This window comes from Larus michahellis, chromosome 3 (genome assembly GCF_964199755.1).
Source record: "Larus michahellis chromosome 3, bLarMic1.1, whole genome shotgun sequence".
Classification (NCBI taxonomy): domain Eukaryota; kingdom Metazoa; phylum Chordata; class Aves; order Charadriiformes; family Laridae; genus Larus; species Larus michahellis.
Genome location: NC_133898.1, coordinates 37615635 through 37633655, shown reverse-complemented (window position 1 = coordinate 37633655; position 18021 = coordinate 37615635). Strand labels below are relative to the sequence as shown.

Genomic DNA, 18021 nt, shown 5'->3' with positions numbered 1-18021 from the left:
TGTTATGAATCAGGTCAGAAAGGTCATTTGGGATGAGAAGGTGCCCCCTGGAGATGCATCTGGGAGAAATGACAGAGTACTAAGTCATGCAAAGAGCATGATGACCAGATTGTAACCGGACAAGAGATTGTGGTAAGAAGAGATAAAATTTTCTAAAGTGTTGGAAAAAAAAGACACAACAAATGAAGTAGCTGTAGTGCTGAAGGGAGAGCAAAGACAAGGTGCAAAGGTGGAGGTGACATGCCATGCTTTTGGAGACAGAGAGCTTGTGTGTTGATAAAGGGAGGTTGAATGATAAATGTCTTTTTCTTCTGCAGCTCATAGAAGAAGGGCCAGATCTGAGATGATGTAGGAGGTGTGATTTGTCATTTAGCCTGGTTTGAGCAAGAAAGGGGGAGCCAGGTCCATGTGTTGATGAAGACCTTATAAAATTTATAACAAAATAGCATTGTAAGAGTGACCACCTTAAGCTGGGAAGTAGTGACATTTTCCAATGAGGAGGAAAGGTTGTGAAAGAGGATGTGATGCAAGTTTTTTGCGGGATGGGAGTTACCCCTACTGAGGTAGAGTGTAGCTGGGGTTTAGGAGGAACTGTTAACAAAATAAGATAATTGAATGGAGAAGTAGGTAACAGTCATGAAGGATCATCTGTTTAATGTGTTGACTGAAATTCCTGTATTTGATCATCTAGTAGCAATTTATATCAGATATAATCATTGCTCAGATAGTGTATCATATAGCCAGAAGAAAGTGGGGAAAAAAGGGTTTATAATTATATCATGCCTCTCCACCTTTGATAGGTAGATTGTGTCTTCAAACAGTGCTCAAGGTTGTTTATCATTCAGGGGACCTGTTAAGGTAATCTGGGATGGTTGTTCCAGTGTTGGAGGGAAATGGCCTTTTCTTGTCCTGTGCCTTGTCTGCAAGACTCTAAAGTGGGAAGCACAAGGTGCCACAGGTGAGGCGGAGTAGAAGGAGTAGCACCTTTTTAGGGTACAAGGTTTTCAGGTCAGCAGTTTCCTGGCACCTTCGTCTGCACTGGGTAAAGGGGAGCTTTGGGTGTCACTCAGTACAGGAGATGACTGACCCTTCTGCTCATCCCTTCAGCATCGGCGGGGAGCAGCACATGGAAGGCAAGTGCTAGAAGGTGCTTTTCTGTCACTCATCGCACCGAGCTGCATCCACAGCTGCTCTGTCTTTGGTGTATGTTGTCCGGAGGAAGTACAGACAGATGCCATCCACCTGGAACATCACTGACCCAGAGCTTTTAATGCTAGGTACCTCGTTTTCTGTAAATGGAAAAGTCTGTAAACTTTCTGGGAGGAAAACATATTTCAAGAGCATTACCTCTTTTTCCGAGATACCTGTGCAAGCTTATACAACTCATTTCATGCAGTTGTGAGTTTGTTTCCCTAGTGGGAAACATGGAATAGTGATGCTTCTTAAACCAGTTTTAGTACAGAATTGTAGCCAGATTGAAAAGGTGCTGAAAAGATGCAGCATGTGGAGGTCATAGGCAGGAGCCTTCCAGAAGCAAAATGTATTCTATTTAAGATCTTGGGAGCAAATCTCTACCACTGCCTCCTGTCATAGACATTGCCCTGCTCTTATCTACTTGTTCTTTTTTTAGGAAGAATCTGATACAAGACTCCAGAGCCTTCCTGGCCAGACTCTGCTTTCTTTCACATGTGCTGTATGCAAAAGGGCTCTAGTCAACATCTGTATATTCTATGCACTTCTATGTGAAAAAACACTTAAGGGCATCTTTTCATTTTGAAGTTTCCCATCATTTGTTGACCACATAAAGGGAAAGGCTGCCCAGACTAATAACACAAACACCTTTTGAAAAGAATTTAGCAGCGTGCACAACAATGTTATGAAATGGTTTACTAGGTGGAGGTTTGAAGAATAACTTCTCCAAAGGAAATTACAAGGGGAAAGCAGATTGCAGTTTCCCAGTTTGGAAGGTTTCCAGGGAGATCCCTGAGTCATGGAAAATCCATTGGGATTGCTTTAGTGGCTGTGTTTCAGCATTACATCTTGTACAGAGAGCAACAGCTGGATGAGTATGTTGGTTGGTGTAAAGTTGTTGGCTTCCACATGAATGACGTGAGAGATCTTTTGGATTACAAATACTTAACCAGATAATAAATGCAATTATTGTTGCATTTGTTGTTGTCTCCAATTTGTTGTTAGGAGATGAATTCATTCTGCAAGGCAAATGCTCATCTTTCTCTTATTTCTTTTGCTATATTTTGTAAAAGTTTCTTATAATTTCTTTCTTAGAAATATTTAGAGAGAAACATCTTGTCTGGTGTTTTCTTAAGCCCAGTGATGTCAGTGCAGTAGTTGCTGTTCTGATTATCAGAATACTTGAGCAATGAGACAGGACAGGGTGTGAAGGAATAACCAAATGTACTGTCATGCCCTCAATACAGTGTTTGACTGTGGAAATACTCTGTTTGTGTGAGTGGTGAGCATTGTGGAATTGCCCTCCACCTCAACCCAGAGGAGATAACAAAAGCCTCATATGTGGGTGTTATTTTAGCTGGTCTGGACTGATTAGTAGTAAATACAGCTCATCTCCATTTATTGAAGTAGTAGTTAACAATTAGTGGAAAAGGGACTGATGGATTGCTCGGTCTATTCTATGTCTGAAGTCTGTGCTGTAGACTGTAGAACAAGCCTGTGTTATAAGCTGTCTAGCCGAGACGTTTAGTCTCTGTTTCAATTTAAAGCAGGTAATTTGATTAATATTTTGCACTGTTATAAATCCAGAGTAAGTCCACTCAGTTTAATGGAGTTAGGGACATTCTGATCTCTGGTTTGCACTACTAAATCTGAAGTAATTATTCAGAGAACAAGAGAAGAACTAAAGCCAGCTCCTGGTTTCACTTCTTTCTGTGTAAACCTGAACTCATGCCAGAAATTATGTTGATTTATTGGAGTTCCTTTCAGTTTACCCTGCATATAAGTTTGAGCATGTGTGTCTGAGCTGAACAACCAAAGCTCGATAAGTTAATTTTGCTCATTTAATTCTTAACCGACCTCTCAGTTCTTCCTGCCCTTTTACGTAATATTTTATCAGAGATTTAAAGGTCAGCCAAGCTCTGACTTACCCTTGTTTTCCTCCATAGGGGCATATGACAAATAGGATGCACACAAGAGGATAAAGCTGGGAGGAGAGGAGTAGGTGGCACTGACGCCCCTGGAAATTCAGCCTGCCTTTGGCACAGGGCTGCAGCAGCAATTCCCAGCCCACATTTTGAGGGTTGAGCCAGCAGGACTGTGTTTGGGCAGGAAGCGATCAGAGAGGTGTGTGCCTGTGTGCTTTGGCATGGTCCAAGCTGTGAATTGCTCCAGCCTAGGAACCTCCTCTGAACTCATTAGTATTAAAACAGAACAGAGGAGACTTTGTAGGGAGGGAGAGGGTGGGGAAGCCGGAAAGGTAACAGTTTAGATGGCAGTTTCCTAATAACCTTTCCCACACCTACCTTCCCATACAGGGTCTCATCTAAAGGACCTTGGCATGAAAAAAAACCCCTGGCACAGGGAGGGGGAAGGGAGGGGGAAACAAGGGGAGGGGAAGGAAAGGAAATGAGGGGCAGGGTATGGGCACTGTGCTGAAACAGCAAATTTTATTGGTTTTTAGTGTTGTATATGGTGATACTAGAAGCTCTGTTTGAGAGAAGTATTGGATATCAGAATGTGAAGGTAAATGTGGTACTTGCCCTAGAGGACTCGCAACCTGGCACAGCAAAAAGATCTATCAAGCAGAGGTTTAACAGCTTCAGTTCTGTTTGGTGTTTTCTTTTAATTGACTGGATAGTGGAATACACAGCATACCTATTCACTTTCCAGATGTCACTATAAACACTGTGGATATGTTAAAAGATAAGCTTAAAAGAAGATGGAGAAATTCTATGAAATAGGATGGGATTCAATGGGGACAGTTAAAACATGCTCCTTTTATGAGCAAATCTGGTAATGTAGAATGGGAAACAGACAGGTAAGTACATTCCTTCAGAGAAGAAACTAGGGATTATAGTGGATCACAAGCGAACATAAGTCATGCAGGTTTTGAGGTTTTTTTAATTAAAAAAAAAAAAAGAAGTCATTGCCTTCGTGGAATATAAAGCCAGGAATGCCGTCTGAGAGATGCACAAAGTAATCTTTACACTCAGCATTGGTAAGGTCTCAGCAGAAACACTGTCCCCACTTTTGAACAGTGCACTTCAAGAAAGATGTACTTTGACCAGGGAGAGCCCTGAAGTCAATTAGAAGGGGAATGAGAGGTCCAGAGGACGTGACCTCTAAGAAAGATTGAAAGAGCTGGGCTTGTTTAGCCTCAAGAAAGAAGACTGAGAAGGGACATTACAACAGCCTTTAATAGGTTTGAAAACTGTTATCAAGAGGAAGGAAAAAATCCGCTCACCATGTCTGTCGTTGATAGGGCCGGAAGTAATAGGCTTAAATTGCAGCAGCAGGGATTTAGATTAGACACGAGCCTGACAGTTCAGTTTTCATCCCCATCCCTCTCATTGGGCTTGTTCCAATTCACTGTCATGGACATGCAGCCCACCTTATGGAAAAAGAGGTGATGATGGTCAACTGTTTGCATTATTGTCCTCATATGCCCACTCATATCCATGGAGTGTCCCTCTTTCTCTCCCCTTATTGTAGCCCTGCATATGAGAATGTGTATCTAAGTCTCTCTCTAAACATCTGTGTGTATTGTTGCATAAACTGGTGCTGGTTTTCCTCATTCTTTCTCTTTCTATTTGGCCCAGCAGATTGTTGTCTCATGCAGGCGGTTCATGCAGAAAAAATGAACAGCATATGCTGCTGCCAGTGGCCTGTGAAAGGGGACTGCCACAATAGGCCTTGCTGGTTACGTGTACTTGTATGCTGTCAAGTCCCAGAGAGCTTTGAGGAGTAGGAGAGAGACAAGAAGCTTCTCCAGGAAGCAAAAAGCAATTAAGCAATGATTAAGGAGGAAAAAAGGAAGCAGTATAGCGGGGGGTGTGTTTGGGGGTGAGGGGAAGGGATGTTAATTGACTTTCTGTGAGATAAATTTCTCTGCCAAAAAGCAGTGCCCTTGATGGATGAAAGTCTTACTCTGCTGCTGAACCTTGAGTAACTTCTGTGTTGGCAGGGTAGAAGAGAAACACATCTTCCAGTATGTAAACATCAGGTGCTTTCTGTCTTGTACTGTTATGACTGAGATTCAAGGGATCTGGGCCCCTAGTACTAAGGAGGTTTTAAAGCTGCAACTTTTTGAAAAAGCAAGCAAGAAAAAAAAGTATAATGGCAATCACAGCCTTTTGTTTGTCTGCTTTTCTGCTTTACAGTCAGATCTGTGGCAGTACCTGAAATGTAAACGTTGCTGGCTGTGTGAGCAACTCATGTGTGCACAGTGGTTTCATGCACGAATGTAACAATAAAACGTTGTAGGTATGGGCAGATGTTATGTGATATGTCTTATTTATATAGTTCTTGTGTGTGTAAGGTGCGAGTGGCATATGTATCTGCACATACACATACTATGTGTATGCAAATGAACGGAAACCAAATGATGTTTTTCAGTGATCTCCCTAATTCTTATCAATTGGGAAACTGATCAAAATGTTAATCCCCAGCCTCATATGGTGTGTTGTTTCTGTGCTTTACAAAGTCTGCTTTTAATTCTAAGGGTTAGGATGAGATGGAAGAATTTGAGGGGAGGGTTTGTTTGGGGTGTTATTTTGCTTTTTCTTCATGGGTTATCAGTGGACTTAGGACATATATCGGGTGCCCAAGTAAGAACTTCTAACCAATTTGCTGCATCTGGAGGTGTGCTAACTGTGTGGGGGGTAGTGCTGTTGCCTGTCGAAAGAGCATCTGCCATCAAGTTCTGCTGCGGGTACAGCCACGCAGTTGTGCCAGGCATGGCCCTGAGAAGGGAGGGATGGGAACTGGTTGCTGTCTAGAGAAGGCGGCTCTGTTTTGCTCCTCTCGATGCCTGCCTCAATCACATTCCGGTGTTTGCAGTTGCATATTATGTAAAGCCTGTGAAATGTTTCTCTGTCTTAGGGAGCTTTGCTGAGCAGTCCTTTTCTTGCACTGCTCATTGCTCCAGTTTCTACATGAGTGTAGGCAGTTTATGCAGTCAAATGAACCTCATTCACTGACAGTTCGGACAGGCAGTCTTTCAGAATGCCTTATCGACCTCCTCAGTATTGCAAATGTGCACTCTTCCAGCAGGCTGCCTCTTACATGTCAGCCTGGTGAGCTGTATCGAACAAAGCAATGGAAGGAAAACTGAAGGGGAACAATCCTATACTGTCCCCTGGAGGTGGACACAGTGATTAAATAGGAAAGGTTTATCTCTTCTACTTGAAGCATTCATAGGCTTTTGCAGAGAGACTGAGATCTGAAGAAGATTGATTTTTATTTTAATTTTTTGATTTTTTTTTTTTTTTTAATTCACTCACTGCAGTTATCTCTGAAGCAGCTTTTTGGACAGCTGCCCCTGGACCTGTGATGAGAGCTTCTCCGCTCCTCCCCAACATCCCTCCCTGGTGGGCAGAGGCAGAGCTCGAATGTGAGCCACCAGACTAACCTTTTTGTTATTTGCCAACAGAACCTGGCATAGGCAGCATGAACTGGAAAATAAAGGTTCCTGGGACTGTTGTTAATGTAAGAGTGTAGCTTTCAGGCAATGTAAGTCACACGTTAGCAATGTGGTCCTACTCAATTCACTTGCTAAAACTGTAATAGTTATGCTGGATTGGATCCCCTATTGCAAAAGCTTGTAGTGTGCTGCGGACAGCCTCCTCCCTGATCTCTTTCCACCAGTTCGTCTTCCTCTGCAGTCCCAGACATGTCAGTGCCATTTATCTCATGTCAGCTTGAGTTGTACTTCAGCACTGATTAACCCACCATTAACTATTCCCTCAAAGTGACTGCACGTGAACGTGAACCTTCTCTGGGGCCTGCCAGTGGGTGCTGGATGGGATCCCATGGTGTGTCGTAATCACTGTTTACTTTGTACAAGATTTAAATAAATTCATCCGTGGCTTAAGGCTATCAGCTGTGCTCCGCCACTTGGGAGCATCGGTGGAACTGGAATATGGCCCTTTTGGGGACATGGTGACAGACATCTATAAATGACTTTGGGGAACCTGAGGCAACAGATTTCATACGGTACAGGGAATTTATTATACTGGAAACATTGGATTGTACTTCATTTTGTAATTTGGGTGGGTTTGATGCTGCTAAGAGACTGAGAGAGAAGGATTGATGAGGTGGATAATGGAGGGTGCATTTATGCATGACAGGAAAAAAGGATCAAAAGGAATGAGAAAAAGATTAGAGAGGGAAAAATAGAAAAGGTAGGTGTGTGCAAGAGAGGAAAAAAGGAAGGAATGGGGATATGAACAGGAAGCAAGATAAGAGTGGTGCATTTAACTAAAATTCATACAGTGCAAGGTCATAATGTAAAAATGAATGTAGCCTTGGAATCTAAATTTTTGAAGTGAGTATGCAAGCAAACTATTCAAATAAAAAGTTTTCAAATCATGGAGGTTTTCTATAGTGTGTAAAGGCATCCTCATATAATTCCTTCTTTCTCAGTTTTGTTCCCTATTGAATGACTCGCAAAGTACCATTAAGGGTAATACTGGTGCGACTGAGCAAAAGGAAAACTTTGGACCTGTGCAAAAAAAATACTTGCAAATACCAACGCTATCCCCATCTTGAGAGGGACGTTATCACCTGCATCACAGAATCAGCCATTGTTTTGAGACAGGGAGTTGGGAAGCGTTTGACCATTTACGGAGTTTGCTCTATGGCTTTGTACTTGCGGGGCTTTTGCACAGCCCTCTGAAGCTTTCGGTGTGGTCACAGGTCAGATAACTCCTGGTCTCATCTGTTCTGGAAGTTCTTAAGTTTACATTTTGAGTTTAACAAGGGAGAGTAAAGTTTAACCTTTCTGGGAAGCTTTGAGAGTTTGTGGCATCTGAAGCTTTGGTTCCCATGGTGCCCGTTGATGCCGGGACCTGGCTGTCCTTTTGCTTGAGTACCCATCTGCTGCTAAAGAACCAAACAGTGCAATACAGCTGTAATCAGGCAGTCAGTATAGGCATCTCTGAACAGCAAAAGTGATGAAGCCTATATGCCAGTGTATTATGTCTTAGTGTTGGATTCTGTGGTGTAAATAAGGATTGATTTCATGCCAAAGCTGTTCCCTCTGGGGATGGTAAACGGATTTAATTTTTTAATAATTCTTTAATAATTGCCTGAATATGTTTGTAGGCAGAAATAAACATTTAAAAAGCGAGAATATGCCTTTAGATGTCATTAACTTCTCTCAGTCATAAAAAATGCCATTAAATGTGAAAGACAGGCCTGGGTTGGATGCTGATAGAAAGGACGTGCTTTCAAGAGCACTGCTACCCACAGGCAAAAATTAAATGTCTAACTCAAGTATCTGTAGCTGAAATCACAAGAAATTGATGAAACAAGACAGATATCCAAGTAAATATAAGAAAAGAAGCAAAATCTCTTCTCCCTCCTGGCAAAATATGTGTTATAGCCATATTAATCACGAGTTATCGCCTGCAGTAAACAAAACATATCATATTAGAATTCTGTGCTTCATCATGCTGGAAATACTATGCACAATTCATTAAACTTTTAAGAAGACAAAACCAAAAAAACAACAACCAAAAAAACCCCACCAAAGCTCAAAAAAACAACCCCAGCCTCTGAAGGTTGGTTGGTTGATTAGTTTGGGTTGCTGTTTTTTGTCTTTTACAAAATGAAGCAGCTGTCTGACCTTAAGTCAGTGGGAAGCTCTCTCATGACGGCTAGAGGGACTGGGACAAATAGAATGAGAAACTGTAACTGAGGAAATCTCCTGTGAGTTCCAAGAACCAAATTTGAGGCTCTTGGTCTCCAGCATTCTGACTTGAAGCCAAGAGGTGCGTGAGCCCCAAAGCCCTAATACTCTGTGTACTTATATAATACCCCTGCTGTGGCTTCGGCATCGATATGTTGAAAATGGTAAGTCTCATTGTGTCTTGGAGTATCTCACTAAGTTTGCCTTTCAAACCGTTTCAAGTTTTCCCCATTTAAATTCCAAAGTTCCTATGGACTGTATAACTCTTCTTGCAAGGCCAGGTAAAGTAGACTGGTGAAGGAGCAGCTGTCTTGTGACTCTGTCCCACCTTTTCACAGATGACTGAATGGTGGAGATGCAATACACTTTTCAGTACAGAGATGTAGAAGTCATTAATGTTTCTCCTTTAGAGAGGCAGGCATGCTGGTAGGCGTTAAAGGCTCTCTTTTAGTGATTCTCTCTCCAAGTGAACCACTCTTCTATATTCCCAAAATATTACTTTTTCTCTTATTTATTTAATCTTAAATCACTAAGAAAAGTGCTGCCCAGTCTAGGTGAGAAGTGCCTTTCTGTTCAGTTCTTCCGGGGCTTTGAGTGATATCATTATTGAGCTGATGGCTACCCAGCATCAAATCCAGCTTTCACACTTTAATGAATGTTCCCCAAAACAAGGGACATAATGTGGTTTTAAATCCCACAAAATACTGGTTTTATGTTTCCTACCCATTCCTACTTCTTGTTCCCTTTCTTTCTCTTTGTCTCTTATTTCCTTGGGTTGTAGCCATTTTGAATGGAGGCCATCTTCCCTTTTGGCCTGAAAACTGGACTGGAAACATTTGAACCTCAAATCCAGCTCCAGTATATTTTAAATGTTTTATCATTGAAATTCAATCTGTGTAAGTAAAAAAAAAAATAATAAAAATGCCCCCATGAAAGTGAAAATAACTGAATGTATCCCTCTCTCAGTAAATAAAATAAAATAGGAAACAGATAAAGGAGAGAAATGTAAGGAATATTAACTGGAGGTACTTTACATCTCCCTCAGGCCAGCCTGGCAAATGTCTTTTTAATCTGTGTTTGATGAGAACACTTGCAACTTCAAGTATTTTTAAGAGCCAGGAGGCTGAGCTCCATTGTGCAGGGTCATGCTGGCATGAATTGCTGGAACTGAGCCGCCCATCCAAGGCATAGAAAAGGAGTTATTACGTTTCTGTTGGGAAACTGGCTCAGGTGATCGAGGAGGGCATTTTCCTTGCTTTGTTCTGACCGACCATTTTTTTCTTGCCCTTTACATTTGCTCCCTGGGCGTTCGGTCACGTCGGCTTCCTTAGCCTGGCTCCAACCCCAGCCTTGATGACTGCGTTCAGAGTTTGTAGTTCTTCCCCTTTCCTGCCAGCCTTTGCAATTTCTTCCTCCTTCAATAGCTGCTTGCTGTTGCTGAGCTAACTCTAGGGTCTGAAGTTCTTCACACTGACAGATCTACCTCTGTTGTTGGGTCAGAATGACCTATTCAGGAACCAGACTACCCTTCTGAAATTTCTTCTTTCTGTTGTTCCTGCTGCTTCCCTCCAAGGCAGCAAGTTTCCTATGTGCTCTCTGTTAGGATCTTGAGTCAGAATAGCAAAACGTTCTGCCTGATCTAGGATCTTCTTCCTTAGCTAGATCCAGGGCTTTCCTGTGCAGTCATGGTAGTCTGGTCTTCTTCTACAGACAGGGGACGGGGATGGAAGAGGTAAGACGATTTGAAGAGTTCCAGAAGAAGGGTTCATGTCTCTTGTATTTTGCAGGGATGTCTTGGTTCTTTATAGGGTGGGATTTGATTAATGGTATAGGTAGGGCGGGCATGTAGGCCTTTTTGGTTCCTCCCACTTCCTCTCCGTGAAGGAGCACACTTGCTGAAGACTTACTTCAGGCAAGGGTGTTGAAGAGCTTGACTGCTGCTTTGCATTCTGGAGAAGGTGTCTCTTTCCCTATTGAATATTCAGTTTCCTGCCTGCCCATCTGGCCTGGGGGTTAGAACCCAGCATTTTGCCTTCTAACAAAGACAAACACTAGCTGTTTCAAAAGGAAAGGTAATCCATCCTCCATGTGCTATTTTCTAGTCAAGTGTGTTTGGGTCTGTCTCTGGTGATCACGTTATACCTGGAACCCTAAACAGTTCTGTTGTTACTATGTTACCTGGGCTAATGCCATGACTTCTAATTTAACCTCCTGAGTCACAATTAAGTAGGGTGTGGATGCACTTTGCTCCCACTGTATCTTCCATCCTTTCAAACTACCTTTCTAGGCTTGTGTCCTGAAAAGGATGTCATGCTATCAGGATGCAAAATGACATGACTGTAAGTTGCATACTCTTATTGCCTCATTGAAGAGTGCTCTTTATATCTCTGATACTGCCAGTGTCCAAGGCAGTGTCTAGAAGCTGCTGAGTGTCAGCACCCTGCCCTCTGGGTGGTTTTACTGAATAGGAGCATTCTTTTGATGAAATGGTTGTCTTGAACTATATTGGTTGAGTTCATCATTCAGTTTTAAGCACAGCTTCTGGGAAAAGCTTTTGCTGCTTGTCTGATCTGCTACCAGACTCCAGAAAGAGCAGTATGGATTAGAAAACCAGGTTAGTTGCTCTTTATTAAAAGAAAGAAGGGGAAAAAAAAAAAGAAAAAAAGGGGGGAAAAAAAAGGCTAAGATCATTAAGCGGCTCAATAAAACAATCACAATTTTTCTAAGAATTTAGCTGAGCCCAGCCAGCTCATTTCAGATGTGTATTCTGGCCTCTTTGGTGGTTCTTCCAAACCTGGCATTTTTGATTCCCTGACTGCCCCTCCTTTCCCTCCCACATGCTTGACCTCCAACAGCATTCCTTTGCTTGTCTTAAGACCTTACATGTCGTTTCACTCTCCCTCTCCCCCCAAGAATGTGATCCTGGCCTGAGCTTTCTAATTGTGTGTAGCAAGGATAAAACTCCTTGCCTCGCTTGGCTGCCCCCTTGTTTGGAAACTCACCCTAAACATTTCCACATGGTTTGCACTCTTTCTGCACAGCTAAATTTTTTTGGGTGGTTTTTTTTTTGCCTTTAAACTTTTTCTTCTTTAAAAAAAACCTCCAGCTTCTTCTACCTTGAGCTGCTGGCACTGACCTCGCCTTGTTACTGTTTGCATTTCTTTTGTACCTTTTTGCAGCTGAAATCTCTATGGGCTTTTAAATCTGTCAGCAGCCGCTACCAGGCTCAGTGTGCAATTTAGCTCACTGTTTTCACAAGTTTCCCAGCCCTGAACACTTTCCAAATGAGCCATTGTTGGGCTGAGTTAAAGAGGTATTGTCTTGCTTGGGCTAGGTTAGTGTGGGTGCCAGAATCTGCATGTGCAGCCTTCTTAGTGCTGCAATGTCATCTTGATATTGGACCCCTGGACACTTCCTTCACCAAACACTTGCAAATATATAGGAAAAAGAAAACCTTGCCAAAACTGATTCATTGAAATGTTATTGGAAGCCTTTCTTTATATTGCGGAAACTCTCATTTAGACATCTTCGGCTGTCCCAGCTCATGCAGGCTGCTTGCTATGAAGACCATTCTTAATTGTTTAATTCCCATTAGAACATGAAACTGGCAGCTGTGGTTGGAGTACTGTTTTGGTCAGCACTGAATAAACAGAGAGCAAGTAGCAGTCTGCTTTGATGATTGTAGACACGTTGTATAGGAAGAGAGTCTATTGTTATCCACCTTTTACAGAACAGAAACCAAAGCTGGGGAATTCAGTGGTGTATCCAGAGGGAACTTGTGACAGAGTTGCGAGTCAGTTCCAGATCACAGCATTATCCTTCGTTTTACAAATATAAGGTTGCCTAGGCTCTAAAAGGGTGTGTTCCACTGAACTCACTTTTCTTAACCGAGACTGAATTTGCTGGTCTGTTGAATCTGATATGACACTGTGTGGAGATAAGTCCTTTGTCTGAAATGCTGGTTGTCTTTTGCTGGGGACTGTGTGGTTCAGAGGACAAACATCTGGACAAATATTTCAACCTGTAGTTTGCTGTTGACATTACTGCCACTTGACAACTGTCTCATGACCTTTGTTTAAAAGATACAGTGATTTCACTGTTCTCCTTCTATGGAAGACCTGATACTGCAGGCCAGGGAAAGGTGTACTGAATTATTAGCCTTTCTCTAAGTGTTCTGAGGAGTGTCTGTGTCACATAATCCAGCGCTTTGAGTTTTTCACTTCATGCCTTTCATGTGGTCTTTCCCATCCTTGACTAATCGTTAGTAATAGAAGTTTGACATGGGAGTTGTTCAGGCTGCCTGTCTTCATAGGTTATGCTCTGACAGGGAGAACTTGCAGTGGCAAGGTAAAAATTGTGAAACCAATAATCTTTGGAGTCTTTGGGAGCTGCCAAGTGGCTTTTGATTGAAGGCTAGTCAGCATACCTGGTCCAGATTCATCTCAACCTATTAGAAGTTACCAATGTAGCTGTTAACTGGTTTTTTTTTTTCTGTTGTTCTTTTTCATGATCTCCAGGATGAATTGGATCTCACAGACAAGAACAGAGAGGCTATGTTTGCACTCCCTCCAGAGAAGAAATGGCAGATTTACTGCAGCAAAAAGAAGGTACTACTGTTGTCCTGATTGAAGTAGCTCACCAATACATTCTGTGTGCATATTTTTATTAATTACTGTTATACATCTAGATTTGAACTATGTGTTTATCTACTGTTTACATGCACATGATTAAGTGAGGTAAGGATTTTTATCAGCATGACTATGACACAACTTTCATATAACTAGTGTATGCATGTGTGATTTCTGCAGAGAATGTTCACAAGTTTAAATCATACATTGTCCCATTTTGAATCTTTTACATGTTTGGTTTTGGGTTTTTTTGTTTGCTTGTTTGTTTTTGTGGGTTTTTATTCTTTGAGCTGGAAGAAAAGTTATCATGGAAATGTTTTAAGGAATTTTTAAAAACTTTTGTAAATTGCTTATAATACAAAATGTATTATTGAAAGCTTTCAGAGTGTCTTTAAATATCTGTAAAGTACATAATAATAGTGATGTCTTAAAACTTGGTAGTCCAAGGTCTTCCAGAGCTTGTAGGAAATGTTCTGTATTGCAGTGGAAACTGAAGACGACTGGCTCCTATCAATTTCTATGTAACACTTCACCATTCAAGGTCTTCAAATTTCTGACAGATCAGTGAGAGGGGCAGTGGCTGATGTATCACACTGGCTGTTTTGTCACTGGCAGAATGAGGGCCAAGTGAATTGACAAGTTGTATCACTGTTGTGAAACTTGTAAAAGAGGAATTCCTGCAGGAGCTGTGTGGTAGAAAAGTTTTGCTGCTCTAGAAAGGAGTCAGTCAGAAACAAAGACAGCCCCAATAGCACGGATTCATTAACAAAAAACGTTAGGCAAAAAAAGGCGTGGTGAGTTTGTTGGTAGGTTAAATGTTCAAGTCATGCTATGAGAGCATCAGTCATTATATGTAAGCCTGCATAACAGAAGCAGGTTTAGAGGGAAGAGGTTTAGACTTCAGTACTGAAGATGGCAGATTCAAACCCTGATGATGGTCCTGAGGCTGCATTTGCTGCCTTTCTTTCCTTGGGGAGCGGGTGGGGGAGAAGGGGAAATTTAGCTTTCTTACCATGTAATTAAGGAAAAACTCAGTCAAAACAATCAGATGGGTGCTTTGCATATGTGTTGCTTTTGGCTGAAATGCATCATACAGGGAAGTTAATGGCAACAAATTAGTTACAGCGCCTCTGAGCTAGCAGTAATTCAGGAAGTGCGTAAGAGCAGTCTAGGCTCAGTTGTCTTTGCGCTTCTCTCCATTCTTCTTCCTGCGGGTACACAGAGCTTGCAAGTGGAGGGAAGGTGCAGGCTGCTGTGATTAATGCCTGCTTTACATTTTTGCTGGCCAGCTCAGCTGGCTTTTTCAGCTTTGGTGGAAGAGGATCTATTTGTAGCCATCTTTAGAGAACCACACATTCCACCTCCCAGACCAGTCTGCCTTGGCAGCAAGATTCGGGCTTTAATGTATTTAATATGTTGGTTGGATTCACTACATTACACTATTTATTTTTTGTTGTTGTTAAAGCAGTGGATTTGATATAAGAATCTTGAAGACCTCCAGAGTTAAAGACGTTGCATACTGAAAAATCTTTATAATACTTTTATGGTGCAGCCTCCCTTAGCTGAACTCCAGCTCTCCGAAATGATGTGCTAGCTGGAACAGGATACTGTTGCCAGATGTCTAATCAGTGCATCGTAGATACTTTCAATTACTTGAAACCTTAACTGTCCAATGTTATTCATTGTTTCCCTCCCAGGCAGCCAGATATCAGTGATGACATCTCTCTCTCTCTTTAGCCTACTGCGTAATCCACCTATCATCACTGTTTTACAGTGACAGAGAAGCTTGTTGTAGGCTTCCCTTTAGACGAAGGCTGTCTTTTCCCTGAAGAACTTGTTACCTAATTTTAGCCACATAGGGCCTAATTCCTCACTTGGCAGAATGCTGTCAGCCATCCAGGACAAGCCCCCAGAGAGCCCTGTCTTGCATATGTTGGGTTCTTTGAGTTTTCTGGGAAGCGAGGGCTCCACGCTTTGTAACGCGGCAAGTGAAAACACCATGAACTAGAAGGTCAAGAAGTCCAAGTTGAGGCAACTGTTCATAATCATTAATCTCAGATGACTTTTCTTGTCTAAAAGTAACGGAAGGTCAGAGCTTCCTGATTTGCTGCAAAGGTGGTGAGATTAGTGGACTGTCTTAAGTAAACAAATGTCACTTGCCAAAATGAAGGTCAGTCATTGTTGTAGGCACACTGTCCATTTATCTTGGCAGTTAGACTTTGGCTATAATCTTCTCTGGCACTTGTTCCCCATAGCAGAAAGTAGCAGAAAATCACTATTTTATCAAAAAACTCATTCCACCTGTTTCTTATACCAAGCCTTTCTGAAGAAATGGGGGAAGACATATATGTGTGTGCATTTAAAGTTAGAGGGCATGCAAGCCAGGGGCACAGCTTGCCAATCAACATTCCCTGGTACTCAAAGGAGATTCAGTTCTGGATTGAAATTTCATGATTGTGGGTGATATCTACAGAGGAGCAGTGACACAGTATTCTACAGCCATGCTTGCGTTGGTCATTTTTGGCCATTTTATGTTCATATCTGAAACCATTAGTACTAAAAACAAATCACCAATGATTTGATCTAAAGGAGTGGCTTCAGATAGCAGCTATAGTGAATGCTTCACTCTCATTTGTGGAGTAGCTTTTCGCAAGGAATTAAGGTTGCTCTATTGGAAAAAGTTAATGTGTTCTCAGTCTCAGCTGTCCTCTACCTTGCCATTAATGAGTACAGAGTGGACAATGAGAGATGCAGTTGTCTTAATTTGCATCAGAAGAATCATTAATCAGTCACTTCTGATGGCTCTCTGACCCTCTACTGAAAACACCAGCACTACATGTTTTATATTGCCTCTTTCTCAGTAGTATGAACTTCCCTGATACCATATTGAGTTAAAAGTAAAGCTATATGTAGACAGAATGCAAATGATGATATCCTCCCCCAGTTCAGGTACTTTATTCTGGTTTTGTTTAGGATAATCTTCATGTCTCACAATCAGCTGAAATTCAGACTTACATATATAACCCACTTCTGTACTTCTAACTCCTTCCTGTAAAATTATGTCTAGATTTCCTACTAGTTATGTGTTTTGCAGGAATTAGATGAAGCATTAGACCATGGTTTCAGGCGTATTTATTTGTAAATTTCTGATGTCAAGGTTTAGAAAACTGCTGTTACTCAGTGTGGGGTTTTTTTCCAGGAACAGGTACTAACGTACATAATCTCATTAAATACTGATCAAATCATGATATAAAAAGAAAAAGTTGTCAGGACAATTACTTCACCTGTAAATGAGATCATATTTGAATCCTAAAAAGGGTAGAAAATGCAGGTATTGCACTGCTTCAGCACACATTGCTTTGGATGCAGTCTGTGTTTCTAAGAACGAGGCCTCATTGTGCAGGCAATAGCTTGTTGCCTTCTGTACATCCTACAAATTCGTAGACATATTACCATTGGAAAGCAAGTCGTTTTCTTTTTATGGCCTTTCCTGCCTCCAGAGACTAATTTGTAAACCTTCAGTTGAGCAGATTTTAGCAGGAAGCACACACATTTTGCAGAGTTACACAAGTCAGGAGTTTTACTTCTGTATTTCTTTGAGGGAAAAATTCATAGCAAATCTCTTTCCAAATTATAGTTAACCTGGACTAGCTATATTGTACAGCTTCTCTCAAAACCAACAAACGAAATGGACAAAAACCTCAATCCTAATAACTATGTTGATCTCTCCTAGGTATTTTGGGGTTATTTTATAGTCTTCTGATTTTAGTTGTAGCCTAGAATGTCTGCTTTAAATTGATTGTGCTTTGCGTACTCAAGTGAGATTATTCAAACTCAAGTAGTGAAGCAATAATGAGTACACTGCAACTTTCTAGAAAGAGGCATTTATGGCATCTGAAAAGACAGTACATCCTTAAATTGATTATTTTTCTTCTATTATGGGAAACGGATCTAGAGAAAGACTTCTCCACAATAGCAAAATAGGCTTTAAAAACTCTGAAGAAAATTTATCTGAACCATACACTGTAACAGCCAGTTGCAGAAAAGAGAATTTGCTTATGATTCCATACCCTGCAATTATTTTTTTTTAATATTTGTCTATTATATTTTTCACCTACTTGATGAATAAAAAAACCTACTAAACTGAATATGAGGACAGGAGTCAGGAAACTCCTTGGTTCTAAAAGTCTTTTGATCTAAATTGTTGTATAATTTCAAAGAATATATCTTTATTATGTTTATGTAAGTATGTTTCTCTCTACCTGAAAGAAAGAGTAGCTAAGTTAGGAAACTTTGTGGCAATCTTCTGGCCATGCCATCCTCTCACACCTTTTCCTTGCACTATATAAACATGCCTTGGCTGCATACAGCGTTCCTTTCCCCCCCCCACACTTTTTCCTCTCTTCCCCCCTCTCCTCTTTTTCGTCCCCCCCCCCCCCCCCCCCCTTTCCCCCCCTGCTCTTTTCCCTCTTTTCCCCCCTTTTCTCTCTCTTCTCCTCCCGTCTTCTCTTT

General features: G+C 41.5%; 1 protein-coding gene across 6 annotated transcripts in view; it reads left to right on the top strand.

The window, feature by feature from the left end:
• DAAM2 (dishevelled associated activator of morphogenesis 2) overlaps positions 1-18021 on the top strand; it is a 212829-nt gene that overhangs the window by 98577 nt on the left and 96231 nt on the right. For all 6 annotated transcript variants that reach the window (XM_074579706.1, XM_074579704.1, XM_074579705.1 and 3 more), the window contains one exon: positions 13399-13488. In XM_074579706.1, coding sequence (XP_074435807.1) covers positions 13399-13488 — 90 coding nt within the window. The remainder of the gene's footprint in view (positions 1-13398; positions 13489-18021) is intronic.